Source organism: Odontomachus brunneus, unplaced genomic scaffold, assembly GCF_010583005.1.
Source record: "Odontomachus brunneus isolate Ranch 3 - 2012 unplaced genomic scaffold, Obru_v1 Obru_scaffold_006, whole genome shotgun sequence".
Classification (NCBI taxonomy): Eukaryota; Metazoa; Arthropoda; class Insecta; order Hymenoptera; family Formicidae; genus Odontomachus; species Odontomachus brunneus.
The window spans coordinates 1,172,966-1,197,491 of record NW_022639456.1 but is presented as its reverse complement, the minus strand read 5'-3'; the positions used below and the strand labels follow the sequence as shown (position 1 = coordinate 1,197,491).

The window sequence follows — 24,526 nt, the reverse complement described above, 5'->3', positions numbered from 1 at the left end:
AACTCCGACGTAAACGAAACTTTCGAGCGTGGCGGCAGCGGACAAGGTCGACGACGGCCGGGCGAAAGAGGGCAAAAGGACCGAGACAAACGGCGATGACTCACTCTGACAGGATCACGGAGCGATCTCGCGCTCGGGCGAACGACAAGCGACCACCGGTGGCAGAGCCCCGCGAAAATCCGAAACGCGCAGCGCTCGAGGACGCCGGATGCTGCAGTTCGCCGCGTACCTCCTCGCCGTCCTCCAGATCGGCTGGAACTGTCGGGACCGTGCGGAACGACGGGCGCTCGAACCGAACGAAACCGGCGCGCAGGCTCGCGCGAACCGGCTTCTCCTCCCGGCTTCGGAACCAAACGAAATCGGCTCGCACCCGCGTAGAACAGAGCGCAGAGAGGTCCGTCCGTCGACTTTTACGCCGGTTACTTCGAAATAATAATCCACTTACGCACAAAGTCCAAAAGCCGCGAGCGCGCGAGCGAGTCGAGTAGTTTTCGCGACTCCGCCGGCGAACTCTCGTCGTTGTTGTCGCAGTCGTCGTCGTCGTCGTCGTCGTCGTCGTGGTCGTCGGTCTTCTCTCGTCGTTCACGTTGCACCGGCGGGCGTGGCGTTTCGCGACTGATTTCGCAGTCGCGTCCGCCGGCGCCGCTACCGCCGCGCCGGCCCGCCGGATGTCGCCACCGCCGGCTGACCAGCCGGCCGGCCGATGACTCACGCCACCCTCGCGCACCAGCCGGCCGGTTAACCCCCACTCTTTTCCCACAAACGCGTCATGCACGGGGTGTCCGTTCGGTAACGCGTGGGTTTGCGCGCGTAGGATTTTCAAGTGATGCCGAAACTTGCACGAGAATTCACCGGATATCCTCTCGGAGAGGCTGCGTGCTCTCTTTCTCTCATGGTCTTTCTCCTTCCGGCTCGGAGGACGATGGCACTTTCGCGCGGCCATGATGCCCGTCGAGATATCGAAGTTTTCAAATTAAATTGCCGAGGAAGCGCGCGCAGATGATTTTCGCGGCTCGTTCGTGACGGTGGAAGCCTCGATCGGCGAGCGCGCGAGGGCGCATTTTTTTCCGCGTCTGTAGCATCGGAGATCGGGCCTCCTCGAAATTATACCGCTTTCAATCGCTGCTTTCACCGGCGTAGAAAGTTTCTTTTTTAACGAGCACGATCGATGCGCTCGCGATGCGATCGTTTCGACGTATCGACGGGAGAGCGTTGTTTGCGCCGGCGAGTGTGCGCAGAGAGAAACAAACGCGTAGGGCGCGCGAAATAAGCTCGTAACTTCGCTTATTATTTCTGCACACGTGTCGACGGCGCTTCCCCCTTTTCTCTCCCCTTCGATCGCAATTGACAGACCGGTATTGTCCTCGATAATGTACCATCTCTCTCATCGTCGTGATATGCTTGGACACAAAACATATCTCGTTATGATTACACCAAAAGAAAATATAATCTCATCCTTGGCGGAATCTTCTCGTGTATGACCTCAAGAGGATTCTTCGAAAGCCAACAGGAAAATATTCTGAGCACAATGTTTTTAAAGTTGGGACGTCGTCTTTTGTGCACAAGTTTTGTTCTTAATAAAAGTTTCTTCTAGTATTTACATTACTTACATATTTATAGTACATACATTCTCTGCCTCAAGTGAACATATTCCTTTTGATTAAAAAAAAAACAGAATAATATCTAGTAGATTTCCAATAGTTCACTTCATTAAAGGAGGAACACTCATTTGGCAAAAGTTCTCGCGCTTAAAATATGGGATTACAGAAAATAGCATTTTGTAAAGAATTCTTTTTTTTTAGGAGGGAGATTAGAATATTTTCCTTTTGGTTATAGAAGCATCCTCTTGTGAGATCATATATATATAAGAGGATTTCGTTAAGGATGAGATTATATATTTTTTGCGGACATTCTTTGCTGATGAATACCTAGAGTTCTTAATGCCAAGTGACACTTGATATTTAACGGGAAGCATTTAAAAATACAAATCTATTTATCTTGTTGTACGATAACAGGAAGCACTCGCTTCGCTTGTCCTCGTTGCTCCACAAAGGATGTCTTAAACGGTGCCTTGCTTTTACGACCTTTCTTTCTGGGTTGGGCCACGTCGCGCCCAAAGTAACAGCGTGTTAAGAGTAGCGTAATAAACGCGATACGTGTTATTTTTGAGAATTAGTTCCCCCTCACCTTCCCTCTCTCTTTCTCTTTAGAGCGCGAGACGAGGAAACGAACGGGGTCGTTCGAGTCTAATGGACAAGAAGATCATGGACCTCTGGCGAACAGCTAGACCAAGGACGCGCTTGGAGCGTTGCTGGATCTCAGCATTTCCTACTCGACACGATGAATCATAGCCGATACTCCGGCCAGTTGGAAACTCTCTGTTAAATTGCGCTTTTAAATTACGTAAAACCGCGAGACGGTGATGTGGGAATTATTGCGAGTTAATTCGAAGCGAGAGGCGACGAAGCTTAAAGGACGGGCACTTTGAGTCACGTATTTCTGAATCAGCTTATTGTTTCTCACGAACATTCATTTCTCTATAATATGATTCTTGATAATAGTCTTAAAATATACTCATCATACGCGAAAGAGAATTTAATTGGATCAAGCAACTGTTTGATAAAGTATGTAGAGATAAAAAATTTTGGTTGAAGTTACAACAATTCTATTAACTAGAAATTTTTTTAACTTAAACAGAATTTTGGTAACATCAATTAAATCTAGTTTATTTGATTAATCCGATTAAATTTTTTTTCTCCGCGCACAAATTCTAGAAAAGTTCGGATTTTTCGTTTTAATCGAATACTCTTGACTGAAATACTTACCAGGATTTAAAGTGTATCTTGAATAAATTTGATGGACTTATGATAGATTCGCGGACGCGTTATGAAACGCTTGAAACACATAGCATTTACTGCAATGCAGTATGCATTTCTCTGTCCTGCACAGAGTGCAAACTGTCAGAGAGGTGCAAATTGTAATTTGGAGGTACACTGGAGAACACTCATGTTTCTTTCAGTAATCTCCGGTGTCTCGTCGCAGCGCGACGGCACATTTAAATTTAGGACATTCGTCAACCGCGCGCGCGAATCCGTATGAGATCCCTCGCAGCCAGCCACGAGCGTCAAAACTAAAATGTCACACCGCGACACGCCGTCACCGTCGTAAATCACCCTGCGATATCCCGGCGAATCCTCTCCCTTGTTCAGATATCCCCGAGCAATATTAATAATCTACGGAAGCTCCTATACGCGGGATCCTCATAAAATTATCCCCTTTGTAAGAAGCTCAGCCTCGTCGCGGCGAAACGTCACCAGCGAGAAGGTGCAGTTCTACAAAAAAAAAAAAAAGGGCTATTCATAAAACGCCTCTTCACAGGAGGGTCACACTTAACCACGTCTCCGCGACGTTCGCGCGTTAATAATGCATTCGTTTTACCATTATGCTCGTATTATACGGTAACGTGTGTGCATGGAGATGCGTTGGTGGAAAGGAGCGAAGAGCCCTGTCAGAGCGCGAATAAGCGAGGAGAGAGACCTCGCGTTTTCCATTCCGTGCGGAATCGCGCACCGGGTCAAACGTGACGCAACCGCATCGTGCATCCGGGCGACTTCCTCGGAGGTGGAAACAACGGTGGAAGAAGCGAGAGGGAGACAGGGAGCGAAGGAGAGAGAGAGAGAGAGAGAGAGAGAGAGAGAGAGAGAGAGAGAGAAAGAGAGATAAAGAGAGAGAAAGAGTGAGAAAGCGGCGGAGCGTAATGGTGTGGCGATGGTCGTGCCTTGCGGACGTGCCGTCTCTCCGCCGTGCGTCTCCCCGCGGCCTTTTACCGATCCGAAGCACGAAGAGAGCCGCCGTAAAGCCATAGCGAGCATTGCCACATCGCATTCCGCCCGGTATGATTCACTAAGTACCTAACGTGATCCGTACATGAAAACGCGGCGATAGCGGCGCGCGTGTACGGTACACGCAGGCCGTAAATATACCGCGCGCGCGCGCGACGATAACCGGCCCGCAATTGCCCGCCGGTGTAATCACGGTATTACCGTATCGCGCGGCGTTACCGTATCGCGCGGTGTTACCGGCGATACCGTGATCAGGCGTGCATACGCGGGTACCTACTTATCCTACTCGAGCGCATTAACGCTTGTTGTCCGACGGACTGTGCGCTCTCACCGCGCACAGCTCTTAATTGACGTGTCAAGTGTACGGTGCGAGTCCTCTGAACGTCCGCCGCAAATATAACGGGGGATTCCTCGGGAGATTCCAGAGATTGCTCTTTATCTCGGAGAGATACCGTGAAGGAGCGGCGGTTACTCGAGGTGATCGAAGGGGTTCTCGCGAATTCAGTCACTCTCAAACGGGATTCAATGCCGAAGAAAATGTCGCCCCGTCAAATCGGGACATGCCTACGTTTCGAAATCCGAAATAGATATTTCATTTTGCACCGATGTTTAATAATGCACGTGTGGAGAATTGAGAGAACTTGAAACTTTCGGACTCGAGGCATTAATGAAAATGCTTTTGGCTAAAATAATTGGCAAATTAATAATCGAAATTAATCAATCGTTGATTGATCGTGGATAAAATTACAAATGATTCCGTGGATTGGTGAAATTAATTATTAATCGATCAATCACACATTAAAGTTTGATAAATAATTGATTTTACCAATCGATAAAATTACTTGTCACTTTACATACGACGACTGATTAATTTTGATTAATTTTGATTGTCGCTTTGTCGACCATTTCGATCGAAGCGAATTCTAATCGACCAATGCCCAACATCGTCGGAAACTCATAGCGACGTAGTTTGTCCGGCGATTGGTCGATGACGAGATCATTTTCGTTCGAACTTCCGCAATTCGGCCTCTATTCTCGGCAGCGCGCGTGCAAATATCTCGAACGATCGATTGACGCGAGTGAGTCACACATGGTGTCCGGCATAATTGGAGAATTATGGGTGCACACGTCAATGGCGCGGGTGCCAGCTGCGGGGAGCTTTGTGTGTCGTGCCGTGCGCATTTTTTGCGCGCGAAAGTGCGCGCTCAGAAACGCAAGCGTGACTGTCGGCGGCGCCGACAACACCACCACCGTTGGCGACGAAATCTTCGCCCGGCCTGACGAAACCGAATCGGAAGCGAATTAAGCGACAAATTGCAGACGCGAATTGGCTTCGTTGCCGAAGCGTGGGACTCGAAAATTTCGCGTGATTCCACTTCGGGGATCGCGGGGCCAATCGAGCGCGGTATTACGCGCGCGCGGGAAACCGGCGATCCCGTTCACTCTCTCGATAAAAGCCCGACGTGCCAATTCGCGATCGTAATTCTCGTCTCGGATTCGGCGCTCCTCTCCGACACGCTCCGCGAGTCAAATCGATCCCCGTCACCAGGAGTCGCCGTGTATAATTTTCTTGCCGGCGCGCGATCTTCGACACGCGTTGTCGTCGCGTCTTCGTCTCCGCGGGACTCCAAACGAGAATCCACTGAATCATGCAAAAAGTGATCGCCAACTACAGCTTGACGAGCTACTTTTCCCTCGGCGTTTTAATGTTTCATGCGCCCGAAAATGCGGTTCGTCCTGTATTATGTATCACGTCAGATAAGGTGAAAATTGGATCGCGCGCATCACAGAGTTAACTCGTTACTTGCGCTAAACCAGCGAGGGATTTAAACTCGTAATGGGTCTGTGACACGAGATAGTCTACAACTCTGTCCGCGTTGCCGAATAATAACGAACGTTAAGAACTCTTAAAAAAAAGGAAATACCATTTCGTGTTTCGTCTTCTCGTGACGTGGCTGTACACGAACTGTACACGAACAGTTTGTTTCGTTCAGTATTGGACGTGTGAACTAATTTTCTTTGACTGAAATAATCGGCAAATCGATGATCAGAATTTATCAATTTACCGTCATATACAAAATCACAAATAATTTTAGCGATTAATGAAAGTTATTATCATCAATTATAATTAATTAATTAATTAAATTACTGATCAAACTTTGAGATAATTGATTTTGACCGATTGTACACTGATTAATAATTAACTGAAAAATTTATTATTTACAGAAGAATTTTCTGGTAAAATATAGATGAAAATTAAATATATTTTGTATTTTCCAAAATACTTCAAAAAGAAAACAACAATAAGTCATTCTAAATCATCACACTCTCTGAAGAAATTGACTTCATCAATCGAGTAATTCACTTGTGATTTTATACACAGGGGTTAATTGATTTTGAATGTTAATTTGCCAATTAATCAAGGAAGATTTTCATCGATTAATGCCCGAAGAGAAATTCTGAGTTTCCCGACGCTGTGGGCTTCACCTTGATCTACCGCGGCCCCGGACGTGTCACGTTCTCGATTATCCCTCCTCGGCTAAAGAAACGATCCGCAATACCGAAACCACAAAATGAATATGGATCATTTTGTTCGATCGCCGCGGCGTGGAACGATCGCGAATGTGGTCGTACAACCGTGACGAGGAGCGCGCGAATCCGATGCGCTCGACTCCGGAGTGACTTTCTCGGCCGTATAATTGCCCGGCTGGTCGTGTTAAAGTTGCAGTTATGCAGTTGCGAGCCGTTGTTCATTCGGAGTAACACTCTTCGCGCCGCGCCGAGTTTATCCAATTATATATTACTCAGGCGGGCGTAAATAGCTCGTGATCGGAGGCGCGCGCGCATGAACGTATTTATGTATCTGGAAAGCGTTTTTTCGCGGCGAGAAACTGGAAACTCCTCGGCTTAATTCGCCAATTTATGACTTTCTCCATTTACGAGAAACCTCCCGAACGCGACGCTCCCGCCGTGTGTTTCGCTCGACTCTTTATCATTTGTTTCGCTTAATCTCGCGAAGGACGCTTCAGTGACGCAAATCCAAAGATCGGTTATCCATGCGAATATCGCGCATCTGTTTTACGTGACAAAGCGATATACAATTCCGCAACGTTCTATCTTTACGATGTGAAGTGTATTATACTTTGTGTTTGTCGATGAAGATATCTCGCGAACGATTAATCATACAACGTTATGCATTATCAGGTGAAAATTTCCCTTGACTGAAATAATCGATCAACAACCAGAATTAATTAATCTCATCATATGTATAAAATCACAAATAATTTCGTCGATTGATGGAACCAATTGTTAATCAAACGTTTGACGTGATTGCTTCTGATTAATAATTAACTCTTCAAGTGATATGTCCGGGAAAGTTTCCGGATATTGGTAAAATATTAAGTTTCTTTTACTTAAACTATTGTATTATTTGTAAATTGTTTAGTAAATGTTTAGTAAATTGTATTGTATTATTTGTAAATTGTTTAGTAAATGTTTAGTAAATTGATTTGTCGGTTATTTTGGTCAAAGAAAAATTTAGCCTTTTACTGGCCATAATACGGCTGCTTTTTTTAGTACGTTGGCAGCGATAGTTCAACGTAATCTCAGAGTCACAAACCTATTTTGGGAAAGTAAAAAATTAGAAAAATAAAATTTTTCCTTACACCTGTTGAATATTTTAGTTTTAAACATCTTATGTACATGAAAAATTTTGTTAAACATGAGAAATTAATTTGGGCAGTAGAGGGTTAATTGATTGATTAACCCAGCACAATCTAAAATTCGTCAGACAGATCATACGGCGAGCGAGCAGCGATTTTTATCTGATGAAATACAAGAAATGACTACATTATCAACAACTAGAATCAATTGCGCGCGTCAATGTCCGAAACGCGTGGTCAAGGGTCTTAATTACTTCGACGATGAGCCTTCACGCGTCGCGGGCGTGGCGCGCGCTAAAAAGCCCGATACTTTCCGACGAACGAGGAAGTGTTCCAGATGGGATATGTCACGTTACACACTATATAGGCACGCACCACACACACGCGCGCATAATTTATATTTTTACACGCCTCGCACCGATTAACCACTCCCCCGAGTGGACGCGTTCGCGGGTGACATCACCCGCGTTATTATCGTCGTAATAAGCACGAAAGCTCGTGCGCCGTCGTCACGTAGTCGTGGTGAAAAGTGCGGAAAAATAAAATACACGTTCTCTGAACTATAATCAGTGTGCTCTTCACCGAAATGCGCTGCACTTACAACTGCCGGCTCAGTTACAAGTGTAACACTGCAACCAATAAAGTCTCGCTGAAAAGAACCAATTAATAGTAGCGACTATTCCTATTATTCATGCAGTTTGCAAACAGACAGTGTCATATAAAGTTTATTTCCGGGAAGTAACAAGTTTATGTCACAAATGTCATAAAAAGTTTATGTTATATGTAAAAGGTTATGTCTGTGAAATAAACTTTTATACCGTAAAATTTTCGAGTATTCTTTTCTTAATGTAGCAGAATATATCTTATTCCAGCACTACTAGAAATAAAAATTCTGAAAAATTGTAAATTTGTAATATTTACAAATTTAAGTAAGTTTGTAAATTTGTAAAATTGAAAATATAATTTCTATGGGGAAAAAGAAAAATTCTGTATTTTTTCCATTGTAGTTAATTCCGCGGGTTGCACTGTTCCGTTTACAATGTTGAGTGCAACGCGATTCTCTTGCTTAGCAAAGAATTTTTTTGGAAATGGCATTGAATATAATTGTCGAGGGGAAAGAATTAAAAAAAAATGTTGAAAAATGAGTTTGCGCGGAGTTGAATGGTTATGCATTCTGTATCCCTACGGTCTCTTAACGTCATACGATAACAATCTCCGCTCTCGCACAAGACATTTTTCTCCGCTGTCACTGGATATTTCTGGAAGTAACGCAACTCGTGACACACGATGCCAATGCACCAACGAGTGATCTAATAGAGGCGCACAGGATGGTTGCGCGCCGCGACGGTGAATCGCGCGTCCTAGTTCACAGAATTCTATTTTACTTCTAACTTTCAGAGAGAGAGAGAGAGAGAGAGAGAGAGAGACAAAGAGGCTCGTGAAAAATTCGCGAGATCCGCGAGACGAGCCGAATAAGAAATTTCTTGTCGATTTTCACACGAATTCGATCGTCGTCGTGAGTTCGGACTGCTCAGAGTCTCTCCGAACTCGAGTCGAATTCACCTATCCGAAAACACCGTCCATCCTCCAATAACTTTCTAATATTTCGCGCCTTACACGATTTCTATTAAAATCTTATAGTGAGACAAATTTAAAAATTTATATGAAAATAGAAAAAAAAATTATAATATTCTCTCCATTTCTTTATAATAAAATCTATAATCGCAAATTGTTTATCTCATGAACGTTCTGACCCGTCTTTCGACGGTCCTTCCATTCGGATATCGCGTGAAACCGCCCGATAACCTTCGCACCCGCGGAAACCGAGGGAAAATCACCGACCCGTTCGCCACGCGGCGAAAGATCACAGTCCTAACAAGAATAATGAAACGCTGTCCCAGCCGGACAGCCGCGGTTTCGCCGCCAAGAGAATCGGTAACCGAATTCTTGGCGGCGGTCCAGCTCGTTTTCCGACATTCCACGTTGCAGCAGCGTGCGGTAGGTCATACCGGTCAGAGAGTGCGACTTTATCTTTCTCCCTCTCTCTCTGTCTTTCAATTCTATCGAAAACTCGCCTAGCGTGTACTGTCCGCTCGCGAATTCATAAGATAAATTTGCACACGCGTCTAATTAACGAGACCGTCGCTGTATCACGTGCACAGCACGACATCGACAATACGCAAAGCGCAACACACAAGTGCAGTCTTTGATTACCGTCAAATCGATTCACATGACGTCGTTATCGTTGACCCTCGCACCGTCGTTTAGACCCAAAACAATATAATCTCATTCTTAGCGAGGGGAATTCACTTAAACACAGCCTCAATTGGATTTCCCTACAACTAAAAGGAAAATATTCTATCATCAAAAGGAAAAATTAATTTAGTTGCAAACTGCTATTTTCTCCATATTTTAAACGAGAACTTTCACTGAAAAAATATTCATTTTCTTATGAAATATGTTATTACAATTTTCGTGCTAGAACAGGAAATATGGTTGGAGCTAAGATATTTATAATTTTAATTAGATTAATAATTTCTTTCAGTGTAAACTTCTTGCCAATACTCTGAATAATTCCAAAAGAGAACCTAGTGACTAAAACTGTGAACATCTGTCGCCGGACGGGGGAAAAACTAGGCTTTTCTACAGTGTCAATGACTAAAGAGGCTCAATACTTGGACGTTCTGCCCTACACGGAAAAAAAGGTTTAATGAAATTAACCAAATATCTAGTTGAATATAGACGATCCAGAAATTCCGGTTGAAGTAACCCGAATTCTGTTTAAGTTAACAAGATTTTTGGTTGACTAACCAAACATGTCTGATTAACAGACATGTTTGGTTAGTCAAAAATCTTGTTAACTTAAACAGAATTCGGGTTACTTCATACTGGATCGTTCATATTCGACTAGATATTTGGTTAATTCAACCAAACCTTTTTTTCCGTGTACAAGAGGATTCTGCCGAAGATAAGATTATATTGTTTTGGGTGGGTAAAAGTGCACGAAATGACACTTCGCGGGGGCGAAAACGGAAGAAAATTGCGCAATAGCCGATCAATTCGTGGAAGTCGCACCCTGAGATGTCGGGTTGCGCGGGTCAGTGCTCCTCGGAGGAGAGCCGAGGCGAGTTTCTCGACGGATCGCGCTCGGAAAAGGTAGGTGGGTCGTCGACCTCGGACCATGTCGCATCCTAGGACGAGAGAAATGCCTTTCAGCTGTTAAAATCCTTCAAACGAACGAGCGAGAGAGCTCTCCGCGCCGCGACGCGCCGCGAGCGGCGCCGTCGTTTGTATTTTTAGCGCTCGCTGGAGAGCGACATCGCGGGGTAGCGATTTTCAGGAGTTCTCTCGTCTCTCGTCTGCTGTCCCGCCTTGCTCTCTGCGCCGTTTCTATTTCTTAACGATAAATCAGCCTCGACGAGATCGCCCGGTCGACCTACGTGCGCGCGCTTCCTTCTCCGGGAAAACAGTAAAGCGCGTCGCGGTGCTCGTTGCAAAAAAAAAATCGAATTCGCTCGGCGAGCAACGCGAGGAATGTCGCCGTGAGTCAGATACGAATGTCCCGTGTTCGCACGCTACACTAAAATTGGAACCCGCGGCTGGCGTCATAAGTGTAAAAAGCACGAAGAGACGTCTCCTCGCCACTGCCTCCCCTGCTCTTTTTTCTTGCTCTTTTTCAGCTAGCGCGTGCTTTCGTTTCTCATCGTAATTTCGGCTTACGTCGCTTTGCGGATCCGGTTAGCCGCGGGTGTCTCGCGACGTTGCGAATCGACATGTCGCGTTTATTCATCGACAACATGATTGAAGTCCCAAGTGCAATCAGACGTCTACTTGGACGTCCGTGGAACGAGGATGATTGAGCTCCAATTAGTTCAAACGCTATCATCGACACCTCTATATTAATAGTTATTACTTGAGACACGTCTAAAGTAAGATACTTAGATTTCAATTTAAAGTCGGACAAGAGTTTTTCAGTTAAATCGCGTGATTACAGAAAAAAGGGCTCGTTGGCATGCGAGTGTGTAGATGCTTGATTAATATGGTACGTGAGTTTGGAATTATTTTAGTGTATTGAATTAAATATGAGAAGTCAGATAAGAGAAATTATGTAAGAATGAGTGCGTATATAGTGTGCAAGTGAAGACGAAACAAGGTATTAGATAAGAGAGCAGGATTCGAGGCGGAAAAAGTGATAACAGAGATAGATAACAGAGGCGTCATGAGGAACGAGTAGTTAGGGAAGCGTAGACAAGATTAAATTAATATGGTAATGCAGAGGAAATTATCGACAGGAAAAATGTATAATAGGTGGTTACAGAAAACAGAAGTACATGAGTGATGGAGGGAGAAGAGGATACAAGAGACGAAAAGTTTCGTCATCGGATGGGATAAGGAAGCGAGACAAAGGTATACGGAAGAAAACGGCTGAACGCCTTCCACAGAGAAGAGTCGTGAATTGCAGAATATCCTGAGACACAAGCGTCAAGATCTCGACGGCGCTGCCTCGGGCGATAACAAAAATCGGTGAATTCACGCGAGTGCATACACACGTGCAAGTCCGGAGAGAGGAGAGTCCGTTGCTAAGAGCGATATCGCGTACGCGTGAAAGATCGACTGGTTGGAACGGTGCACGCGACGAAAGCCGAAAGGAGAGAGGAGAGCGCGATATCGAGGGATTAAGACGGACGATCTTCTGGGTGATTCACCGGGTTTGCGGTTAGACTGCACCGATGTAACGTCGACCGTTGCAAGGCGTTGCAGCCAGCGGTTCTCAGTCGAGGAGCAGGAGCTGCGTTTCTCGTACTCCTCGCGAGGAAACGGCGATATTTGCTCGCACGCAGCGCAACGCAACGGCCGGGGCTGAGGGGAGCCGATCGGCCGGCGTAAAAATCGCATTCGATCTCGCCGTTCGATCGCGATGGCGTCAGCGCGGCACCGCGAGTCGAGGGAGAGCCGAGATCGAGTACCCCCGCCGCCGTTGGCCTTCGACCGATCCTTTTTGAGGACGAGGTCCGACGCCGCCAGACCGGTCGTATACCCGGTGTGTGCGTGTGGAAATAATCGCCGACGATATTTCGTTCGACCTCGCGACTCCGCGGCGACTTTCAATAACGATCTCGCCGCGTTTGCATCCTCCCCGATGTCATCCCGAGTCGCCGCGATCGCGAGAGATCCGTCCATCTCTCGCGGGATCATGTCTTCTCGTCTCTGCGCGGGAGATAAAGCTCCCGCGGAATTTCAGATATTATTTCAAATACCGTAAAAACGATCCCCGCGTTTCTTGTGCCCGGCACGAGGCGCATCTTCACGTGAGCGATGCAGAAATCAAAGTCGAGCCCGAACGAGACCCGCAAAGAGGTCAGAACAGAAATTCGCGATATCTCACGGGAAAACGATCGACGTGTGATCGTGACATCTTTTTTCGTCTGGTCGGTTAGCTCGACTGAAATTCTTTTCCCGTGCATTTATTAGAGATGCGCGAATCAAAGATTTTTTTTATGTCGAATGAAATGGAATCTCAGATTTTAATTTCGAATTCGAATCGAATCGTTGAAAGAATTTTCAATTAACATAATCATTGAATTCAACATGAAAATAGTGGTTTCAGTATGAGAAAGATAACACTGATCATGTGATATCAATTCATTTTAAGGTAAGAGATATATGTGTATAGAATACAGTTCCAGCCTTGAAAGCTGCGCAACGACACATATCGGTCCGACAGTTATCGGTAAGAGTTTATCTAAAAGCTACTACTTTCTTTTAGTATTTTTGAAGAAAATCTTAATATATGAAACTTTTCAAGTCATGCTAATTCCCGTAAGGCTGGATGTCTTTAATAGTAGTTCTTTAATAGTACTTCATTAATGTTAATATGTGCGATTCGTATTCGAAACTTTTCGATTCAAAATTTTCGAATTTTTCGGATTCGAATCATAGGGATTTGAAATTGAATCGAATCGAATTTCACTTGATTCGATTCGAATAGTTCGCACATCTCTAACATTTATATAAGATCTGTACACGGAGAAAAATAATTTGCTGTCCCAGCAAATTTTCTGCTAGTCTAGCAAAATCTTTTCGTTATTATATGGCGTTATTATCAGCGAAAAGATTTGTTAAGAATACTAATCATTGTTTGCTGGATATAATTTGCTGAATCTACAAATTATTTTACTACAAGAACCATGATGGATTTATATAAGCAATTGCAGTTTTGCTTCAGTAGCAAATAAATTTGCTAAGGATATATATATCTTGCATCAATAGCAAATTAACGTGATTCTTAGGACAGATATACTCAACAAATTTTTTCTATCCTGACAACGAAACTTCTGTTCTGTTCTAATTTGTAAAATTAGTTACATCTAAATTTTTTTGATGTCACTACGAATATGCAGTAGCAACGGTTTTGCTAAAAGAGCAAAATTATTTTTTTCCGTGTATGCACAAGACATACGAGAATATATCTTACAGCGCTTATCCGACGCGTTTTGACGACCGCCCCTACGTTATCGACATTTCTCAAGTCTCATAACCTGGCATCCTCTCGATCGTTGACGTTAACGGAATCGCGTCCCCTTCGGGGACGATCGGCGCGATGCGTCGGAAGGAACCACCGGCGGATCGAGCACGGCTCGGTAATAAGGCGAAGGACCTGGTGTAACCCAAATTTCACCTTTCGCGCGATGCCTCGTGAATGGATACCCCCTTCCCCGTGGCGCTTCTCCTCCTCCACCTCCACCTTCTCGCGTCGTTCTCCACCTCATCCTTCGCCTCCCCCCGAGCCTTGTTCTCCGTTCGTTCTCCGACGAATATCCTTTCGAGACGAAGAAACGCTCCAGGCGTTTCGCTTCAGTAACCGCGGTCTTGGTTCAGCTCCTCCCGGATTCCTTTGTTTAATGCCTTATTGCGATATTTTAACGCCGTTGCACTGTTGCCATGCGCCGTGCTGAGCGTCGAGAGCTGAGCTGAGCCGCGAGTCGCGTCGCGTCGCGTCGCGTCTCTATTCCGCGGAGGTTTCAATTAACCGGAATGCTCGTTAACCGTTTATTATCTCGGGAAGCTGTAAAACGACCGGTAATCCGCCGATAAAAGCCGAGTCTGGAAATTCGGCTCTCTTGATAGAGATCGCCGTCACCCTCCTATAATGAGAACATCGACTGTCCCGGATTGATTTATGTCGGAAACAAACACAAATAATTAAAACTCAATCGACACGAGTAAATGTCGTCTCTCGGACAGTGTTTGGGCATTTGTTTGGGATGCGATTAAAATGTCAGTTGCCTAAAATAACCGACGAGTCAGTGATCAAAATTAAGCAATCGTTAATCGTATAGAATCATTAACTTGGGGGACTATTCTGGTTTGAAAGGAAACAAAAAAAATTGAATACGCAAGGTTTGAACGTCAAACCTTGCGTATTCTTTTAAGCCTTGTATTTTAAAAATATGTTTTTGTTGTCTAATTTACAAAAACACTCTTCTTTTATATGTTATGACGGTTCCTAGTTACTAGAAGCTCGCAAAAAACGGGCCAGCACTGTCCTTGGGAGATTGAATAATTGCGGAGTAACGAGTTGCGTGTTAAAAACTACCGTCATATCGAACAGGTGATTTTTACGACTCGTGAGAGCAGAAGGAGAATGACGCGTTTGGAGAGGTCGCGCGAATTTTCAAGAGGCACCGTCATATCGCGGATTTAACGCTATTAACTTGCACAGCCTGATTCAGAGTGTCGTGGAAAATGTAAAGAGCGTAACTGTACACATCGGAGCGTGCAGCATCGCGTCACGCGGCGATGCGTCAGAGGGTGACAGAATATCCCCGATGATACTCTCAAGATGCTGAGCGCATCCTTCGGCCTTTTCTCCCGTCGTCTCGCGAGACATCGTCGCGGACCGACGTTAATAAAAACGCGTCGGAGAACGTATGAGACACGTTTTATATGTACATACGCACACACGTGCGCGCGCGTAGCGAATTTGATCGGCTCGTGGATGAGAAGCCGCGCGCGAACGCTTTCCCGGATTAACAATTATGGGAAGACGTGAGACGCGGACAGATATCTTGACATCACGTTGCATTATCTCCGGCGAAGTTTCACCGCGCTGTATCGGTATCTCTACGCCTTAAAGTTAGCGTCAAGCGAGCAGGGATCGACTTTTGTCTCTTGTCAGCCGTGACGTGTACTTCGAACCATCGACGATGTCGATTTTAACTCTTTGCGCTCCAAGGGCACCGTTCAAAGCGAGAAATATATCTTGTAAAAACGAAATGCTAAAAATACTAATTCTCAGTTTCCCTAACCTTGAATATTCTTAGTGTTTTCGCCTTTAAATACGAATATTTGAACTTTCAATATAGGATGCGTGTACAACTGATTAGATTAACAAAGTATCTTGTGAAATATGAACAAACTATATTCTGGTTGAAGTTATCAGAATTCTGTTCAAGTTGACAAGATTCTTAACCAGAGAAATCTTGTTTACTCAACCAGAATTGTGTCAACTTGAACAAAATTCTGGTAACTTCAATTAGAATACTGGTTCGTTCATACTTCACCAGACATTTGGTTAATCCAACCAAAAAATCTTTTTCTGCATATATTTAATACATATATATATTTTTTATGCTGAACTTTAAATATTCGTATTTAAAGAACAAAATATCTGGGATCAGATTGATTCTTTTACCTCACTTGGAAATCTTGAATTTTCTATAAAACTCGAAAAATGCTACGACGGCGCATCTTAAATCGAAACCTACAGACCGAAATTCAGATGGTTTGGCACCGCAAAGGGTTAATCAATAAAGGATGCAAGATATTCCTTCCTTGAGCACAAGTATTGTCACAGCCACGACGGGATGCAAGAAAGAGAGCATTGACGTCGAATGTGATTTACGTAATTTTCGAATTCCTTTGCGCAAAGCGCGGAAGGAAGATTACATCGGCGCGGCGGATGGCGACGATAATCGCGCGCTTCCTAACGGCGAGGCATATTTTCGCGGCGCGACTGTACCGTATAGCCTCACGGTGAGAGAGATTTCCGGACTCCTTTCGATGAATGCGAACGGCCGACAACTTGACGGTGACGGCGACGGCGACCATGTTCCTTGATGCTTGGGAAAATATCTTTCGCACGGCGACAATGCCGCGTCGCGCCGTCGATTGCATTGCTGACGGGAAGAAAGAAGTAGGGCGGATTAACGAAATCTTTGGAGATTTTTGAACGAGAAATTTCAACTGAAATTACCAGATCACTGTTCGAGTCCACAAGATTTCCAGCTAACTCGAGCAGAATTCTAGTATTCCTTCAATCGGAATTCTTTGGTTTGTTTCGCCATGATTAATCCAACCAGACGTTTTTTCCGCGCTCTGTTGCTCGATCATTCACAAATAAACTTACCCAAAAGGTACACTCCGATTTCTTTCTAATTTGGCACAAATTACGGTTCGTGTCTCAGCTATGCTGATTTTGCTAAAATTTTAATTAAAATTGCCGGATTCTCTTGGTTTGGCCGAGATTTGAACCATTTTTTTATTAATTTAGCACAGATTAAAAATATTAAGGTTGGAATCTTGGCTCAAAGAAATTTAGAATGGTGTGTCTCAGTTATGCCGACTTTGTTAAAATTATTTAACTATATCTTGTATACAATTTCATTTCTTATGCATTTTTGTTGCACTTGTTGATGATAGGAGTGAGAAAATTAAAGAGCTATGAACTGCTCGCGGAACTCAAAGTGAAAAAATATGACCTAAATATTATTTTTACTTCTACATTTGTGCCAAATTAGAAAGAAATTGGAGTGTAACGTTTGGGTACATTTACTTGTCAGAAGAGTCCCTCTTCTGCCGGACCTCGCGGGACGTCGACGTCGTCGCGGTACCGCCTTGTGGGTGCATTTGTAGCCGCGATTTCTATGCGCGTCATGCATACGCGAGCGCAATCGCATGATGTCGATGTCCGTGATCGGCAAGTACTAATCTTTCGAGGCAACGTTGATCATGCGGCGATGCGTTCTCGACGTTAATTACGAAGCCGAGAATTTTTCTAATTAAATAAGGCCAGGCGAGAAGGTAATTGAAACCGTTGGCGGGACGTAACGTAACGATCTCTCTGAATGATAAAATTAATAGTTATTATAGAATTATTAAGGAAAAGAGTGGGAGAGAGAGCCGAAATGACGAGTTCGTACAATAATCGTGAGATCGTTGAGAAATCGCAGTTATTACACGGGGAGACAGAATTTCTTTCATATAAAATCGCCTCGATTATGTTTCTAGTGATGCAAGAAAATACACTGTCAGTAAGGTCTATCTTGCTAAAAAACGTAGTAAATTTTGCTTAAAAAGACATAGTAAGTTTCAAGTCAATTATATCAGATGACTCATAGAAATTCAATTGAACAATGCGAGTGTCCGATTTGTCCGAACCAAACGCCAGATATTGGTTGTCAGTTATTGGTCAAACACCTGTAAAATTTCGCAACTAACATCTTGCGTTTGACTCGGATGGGTGCTCGCGTCATTTAACAGTAAATTTCGCTGACAACATAGCAAAGTTCTTAACAATACATTTCAGTTTTTAAATCATACAAAATTCTTTTTGTAACCGAGAAACAGATCGATATTTGATTTGCAGTAATTTCATCCCTTCATCTCGCACGTGTTATTTGTGTCATGTTTTAAGAATTTAACAGCAATTATTTCACTATGAGATTGTGCCAATTTTTACTATAAAAATCTCTTCGTGTATTTTGCAGACATGATCAGGACGATTCGTCATTAGACAGACAAAGTCCGAGTAACCGTCTCGAAAAATGACGACGCGACTGTTAAAAAGGCGATACACGCGTCGTGGTTAATCTCGTGTGAGCAAAAAGCAAATGTCAAAAAATACGATATCGTAAGACGCGCATGTTTACGCAAGTGGACAGTTAATAATTCACGACAACTCACTGTCAAATCCATCCGACAGCGACGATCGATCAACGTCGGCGCAAAAAATGGAACGAGTGAGGATCCTACTGAAATTTTGACAGGTCCGTACGTGTGTGCGCGCGCGTGATTCGACTTACCAAAGGAGTACCTTCGAAATCGATCAGACGGACTCCCAATATTCGCGCCTCAGTCCTCCTCCTCCTTGGCAACACTATGAATCACTATGAATCACTGATTCACCAACCGACGCGAGCTTTAATCGTGGCGGAAAATCAATCGGAGGAAAAACGTCCCAGACACGGGAGGGAAGAAGACAGAGGGAGAGATAGAAAAAAAGGAGAGAAAGAGAGAAACAGACAGATAGACAGACTGAGAGGAAGACGGGCCGACCGTGCAGACGGATGACGAGCGAGCGAATGATCGGAGGAGCTGCAGGCATCGACTTGCTCGCCCGAGGACGAAGGAAGAGGCGAGCACCAGCCGAGAGAGCCGCGCGTTACATTCGGCAGGCCTGGCTTCGATACTCAGCAAAAAGCCGGGGCGGATCGCGACCAATAACGTGAGGGAGACGACGTTAAAATGTCTGCCTGTATACGTACGCACAAACACGTCCCGTGTTGTTCACACGAGGAAAATGACAATCGCAACATTTTCCGACGCGAAATTCGCGGAACGCAAAAACAAGGGGTCGGCTGATTGAAGGTTTGTCGGCCGGGAACGTCGACGACAATACGCGTAACGACAAGTTCACGTGACTCTGGATTTTTTTATTATCCGGAGATGTGTGTGGGGTGTTCGAGGTGAAACGTACTTCGTTCCAACCACGACTTCTCCGCGCTCGAATTTTCCTTCATGAATGATTTATGAAAATATTGAGACACCAAAGTAAAATTACCAATTTCCGGCTGTTCAAGATTGTTTTGGTCTGTAAATACGAACATTAAATGACGATAATAATAATAATACTTCATTTTGGACGCCTAAGTTAGAAGACACTGTATAAGAAATACAAAACAAAAACGAACGCTATATTCAAACAGACAACATAAATAAATTCAAACAACATAAATAAATGTTGTTTGAATAATAACAACCGACTTTATAGCTAATAATTAACATTAACCTTGATAATATATGAAATAAAATACATACTGATAAATACATATACATAAATATATATTGACTTAACAGAGATAACGTTACCGAATGTTATTCTTCTAGAGATGATATTATCGAAATTTAAACAACAACAAAAAAAAATATATATATATACTTGATACATGTATATATATATATTTTATGTTGAAAGTTAAAATATTCGTATTTAAAGACCAAAACAATTATTCGCAGAAATAAACTTTATATATTTCGCATAAATTTTCAAAGATTTTTTTCTCAGTGAACGTTAACCTTGACGGCCTTCGAGTTAGATCGACAATCGAGAATGTTTTGCAGAATGTTTGCAAGAGCTTTTCTTCTCTACGTTTACTTCCATCGAGGAATTAAAAGGTCGGCAATTGGGTCAACCGGTTATCATGTATTAATTGCTCTTAAACGCTCGCGAAACCGATCGGCATTTCCTGCTCGGAGAGAATGATAAAAATAGGAGACGGCTTGTGTCAGCTGCACCTGCACGAAATTGTGGTAATTTCTCGCTCACCTGCTGCTTCAGCTGTTCCTATCTCTTCCCGCTTTCTCGTCTCTCTCTCTCTCTTTCTCTTGGATAAAAAGCAGCACCTACACTATTAACTCGACCTACACGAAGAGGATCGCCAGACGCCGAATCGTTCTTTCGTCGACAATAGGATTATCTTATCGAGACGTCATCTCTGTTCTGCGTACCGCGCGGTTCCGCATCCCGAGCCGATCTTTTCGTAGACTTGGCGCAGTGGAAGGAAACAAAAAGGAAGGAGAGATCGTCCAACAAGATCGAGAGGCCGGCCGGTCGCGAGAGAGGAGACGACGCGAAGCACTAAGCAAATTTTGTGTCGCGTCCGTGCCGGAAATCGACGAAGCAGAGCATGACAAGTAAAGGCCACGAGGAGAGCGACTGGATTACAAAGAGATTCGTCTTTTCTAGCACAAATTCCCCGACAAACATCGTTTCCCCTACTTTCTCGCGTCGCCGCGGTCGTGTATTGTCGAGGAGCTTCGGGCGATAGATATATAGGAAATAATTCCAACTCGGATAAGCGCGCTTATCGCGCGGAAATTACGTTGCCCCGCGAATCGCTACGCGCATGAGTACTCATATACGCCGGTGCAACGCGCATTTATCGAACGGCGAGCGCAAACGCTCGCTCGAATCGATTTTCTCCTTTCTGTACGCCCAAAGCGACGGCTAATAAAAACTTCTCCGATTAGGAAACCGCGCATTTCGCAATTCCGCGAGAGTTTTCAACCGCGTATTACCAGCGACTGGTGGTCGTGTACGATCAGACGCTAGTCTAGCTTCAGAGCACGCGAAAAAGTCGTTTTTCCCTTCAGACTTTATTTGCTGTCGAACAGCCGTAACGAACCGCCTTTGTTGTATTTTAGAAAACGAGATCTTCGACAGCATCTTATGTGCGAGAGACTTGTGAATCAAGCTCATTCTCCGAGCGCTTTGGTGCTTTCAATCTCTCGATTAATGCCGCCTTGTGGCTGGCTGAATCGCAATTCGGATACGAGAGAAAAATATCTAAGAAACAGTAAATATTATTTGGTGGGTGCGCAGATAATATAACCAGATAGACTTTCACATGATTATCATGACGTGAAAGCATCGATGATGGAAAGTTTACAATTCTTTTAATCGCACTTATGAAGCAAGTCTACTGTGACGCCTACTGAATTAATTATTAAATTTATATCATACAATAGTGTAAATCTTTTCGTTTAAAAATTCTACCCAAGAATTTCTTGTATCAACGCAATAACAAATTTACTTTTAGTAAATTTGTTCAGATTTTCATACTACATTTATCATGACGTGTTATTTCGGGCAAATTTTCATAATTTTCTTCGTGTTTCTATTTCGTGATTGTATATAATAAGTATAAATGCGACCAGTTACAAGAGATTCGAAATTGAATTTCTGAATTGCTGAATTTCTGAATTGATTTAACATGCTTGATATACTTTACTTGCTCTACAAAGTTTATACATAACATCTATCTATCGGGATATTTACTACATGATATAAAAATATTGTTCAAATAAGAAAATTTTCTTGAGACTCCTCGAGAAAACCTTCAGGAAAAAGCAACTGTTTATTCTATTTAAATAAAAGAATCTGGATTCTAGGAAATATATATATCGTTAGTGCCCACCAAATAAGTATTTGTTGTTTTATCGATATTTCTTCTCTTTCGTGTAGCTTACGCGAAATTGACGTTCAATGACGATGAACTTACGTGGATTTTGTAGCACCTGCCGGTAGACTCGCTGCGCGGCTGTTCTCGGGTCCACGTGGTCCCACAGTCCGTCGCAGGCGATTATGAGGAAGTCCTCGGTTCCGTCCAAGGGGACGCATCGGATCTCAGGCTCGCCGCTGACGAATGGTTTGTGCAAGACATCGCCTGGAAAAAGAGAAAGAGTGTTAAAAAAAAGAAAGAAATGATCTTGCCGACTGTTTCGAGAGATCCTGACGCGCAACGCCGCGCGGCGCGGCGAGGGCGGGCGGGCGGGCGGACGGACGCTTAGAAGAGCGTGAACGCGAAAAGCGTAAAGGAATGCTCAATTCCGAAAGTATGCGATTAGATTGGGAGTCGGAGTCCGAGGTAACTGTTACGGTTTTACCCATTGGTAACCGTAATTCAGATATTTTACACGCGAAAAACACGCGCAGCACGCGGCGCGCAATTAACTATAATTAACTGTTTAATGAACAGCGCTGCTCATTTAAATAATGACGCCACCGCAACGCCGCCGCTTCCGGTTATTATGGATCTTGAACGGCGCTTTTTCTTCTTCGCCTTCCTCGCGAGAGTCGTGTGTAGGGCTTCGGCGCGTAACCGTGCGCTAACAAATATTCGAATAAAAAATAGTATAATAAATATATAACGAATATAGTCGCTCCTGTCGCGTCCTATCGTGTCGTGCGAATTATCCGTGAATTTTCGAATACACCTCGCGAATTTCACCTCTCAAATTCCCCGACTCGATATCTCCGCCTCGTCGTATCGTTCACGGCAGAAATTTTCGTGACGGAGGCACGTGCCGTCAAAATATCGCTCACGTCCATTCACCGCGTCCTCTTTACCGATAACAGAGATGAGATTATATTCCGAAAGAGAGACAGCGAAACGCACTAAGCCGATCTTATGTAATCCACTCTTTTGATGCAATCGCCAGATTACGTCTTAATGTGATGCAATCTCACGAGAACATCCAGCTGAGTCATAAATAACTTCCGCGGCAGATAATAAATATATATTTAGGTACACACACACACACACATACCTCTCTCTCCCTCCGATGATAAGTCATCATATCAATAAACAACGTATGTTAGATTGAGTTTGATTAGTTTTACGAGATCTCTATCGCGGGAATATGTTTACAGAAACGAGACGGTAATTATTCGCGACATCGTTCGATAGACGCGAATCTCTCCTCACAGGATGTGCGAAATCCTAAGGCGGGACAAGAGAATCTCAGACAAAAAGGAATCACCTGCGATCCGTGTCGGGATGTCGGGGCGATTGGGACGGTTAATGGCGCCGATTGATTCGAATATCTGCTCCGCCGGAGCTCTACAAGTGCGGCAAAGAATGGACGCCGTTGAAATAGCCTTTTAATTATTCTGCACATGCGATCGTGCGAGCCACACGGTAGAGCTCTCAGAGCGTAACTGCACGTACTATTGTGTCAGCGAACGAACGGAACCAACAGGATACCCGACACGCGGCCAGAATTCTTTTTCGCTCCCTTTTTTTCACTCCCCCGTCGCCCTCACGAGCCGTAGTTGGGCAGCGGCTCGCCCGGGCGCTCGTCCCTACATGGCGCGCCCTCTCGTACGCGAGCCGCGTCTCGACTGAAATGGCGACCGGTCGATTTCGTGCGGGTCGATCGATTACTCATCGATTACTATTTGTCGATTGTACATCGATTATTTAAATGGCTCTAATATTGCATGCCGTGGACGCCTTATGTCGTCGCGTTCCCCGAACGCGCCGGGAGTAAACATATTACTTTCGCGTGTCCGCAGCATAGAAATTCGCACTTATCGAGGCTGCATGTTCGTACCGAAGCCTGCGCGCATCTAACCTTGAACTTGCAAACACGAAAAGCAGGAGAAGACTCACGACAATGAAAGGAACTCTCTAGATTTCTTCTCTGGAGTGTGTATGAAACTCCACTCGAAAAAAAACAGAGTGAGTCACTCGAGTTCAAATATTTTTTTTTTACGCGCAATCGTCAAGTAAATATTTTCATTCAAAATTCAAGAATAAATCTGTACTCCACGGGAGTATATCTGATCCATTGCAATTTCCATCTTCTTAAGCTTAATTTTGAAACATTTCAATTATTGCGATTTCGAGTATTTTTACTACCGCTTCAAATGAAGATATTTTTCAGTCGTTTTGAGCGAGATTCCATTCCAAGAAATTTAGAAAGGATGGAGAGAACGTATTTACATAAAACGTTTCATGCAGCAATTCACCTGAGAGCCGAAAGATGGTTTCCTTTTTGTAAAAATAGAAGAGGCATTAATTCTTCTTACGGATTCTTGGTCGAGCGATAAGGTTTTATAGTATAACATAATTTGAAGATTCATAAAGAGTATGCAAATTTATGGAAAATACATTTCCGTCCATATATATATATATCTCTTTAATAAATCTATAAAATCGTAATTTCAAAGTAAAATTAATTTCTTACTCATAACTTCATATTTCCTGTGGGATTCTGACACGCTAACGCAGCTTACCACGTACTGACGACGACCAAGAGGACGTCACTGTCTCCATCTGTGCGTTAACGTCGTACCGTGTCTTCTTCAGCGCGGCAGAAGCCGACTGGTAAATCGTTCAAAACGGTATGAAAGTCATACCGAAGATAAATTTGCCGATGTGTTTAAAAACATATTCT

At 44.0% G+C, this 24,526-nt stretch overlaps 1 protein-coding gene across 1 annotated transcript in view; it reads right to left on the bottom strand.

The window, feature by feature from the left end:
• LOC116851343 (serine-rich adhesin for platelets-like) overlaps nucleotides 1-24,526 on the bottom strand; it is a 54,572-nt gene that overhangs the window by 23,674 nt on the left and 6,372 nt on the right. The window contains exon 7 of the mRNA XM_032830666.1: nucleotides 21,847-22,011. Within this exon, the coding sequence (XP_032686557.1) occupies nucleotides 21,847-22,011 (165 nt within the window). The remainder of the gene's footprint in view (nucleotides 1-21,846; nucleotides 22,012-24,526) is intronic.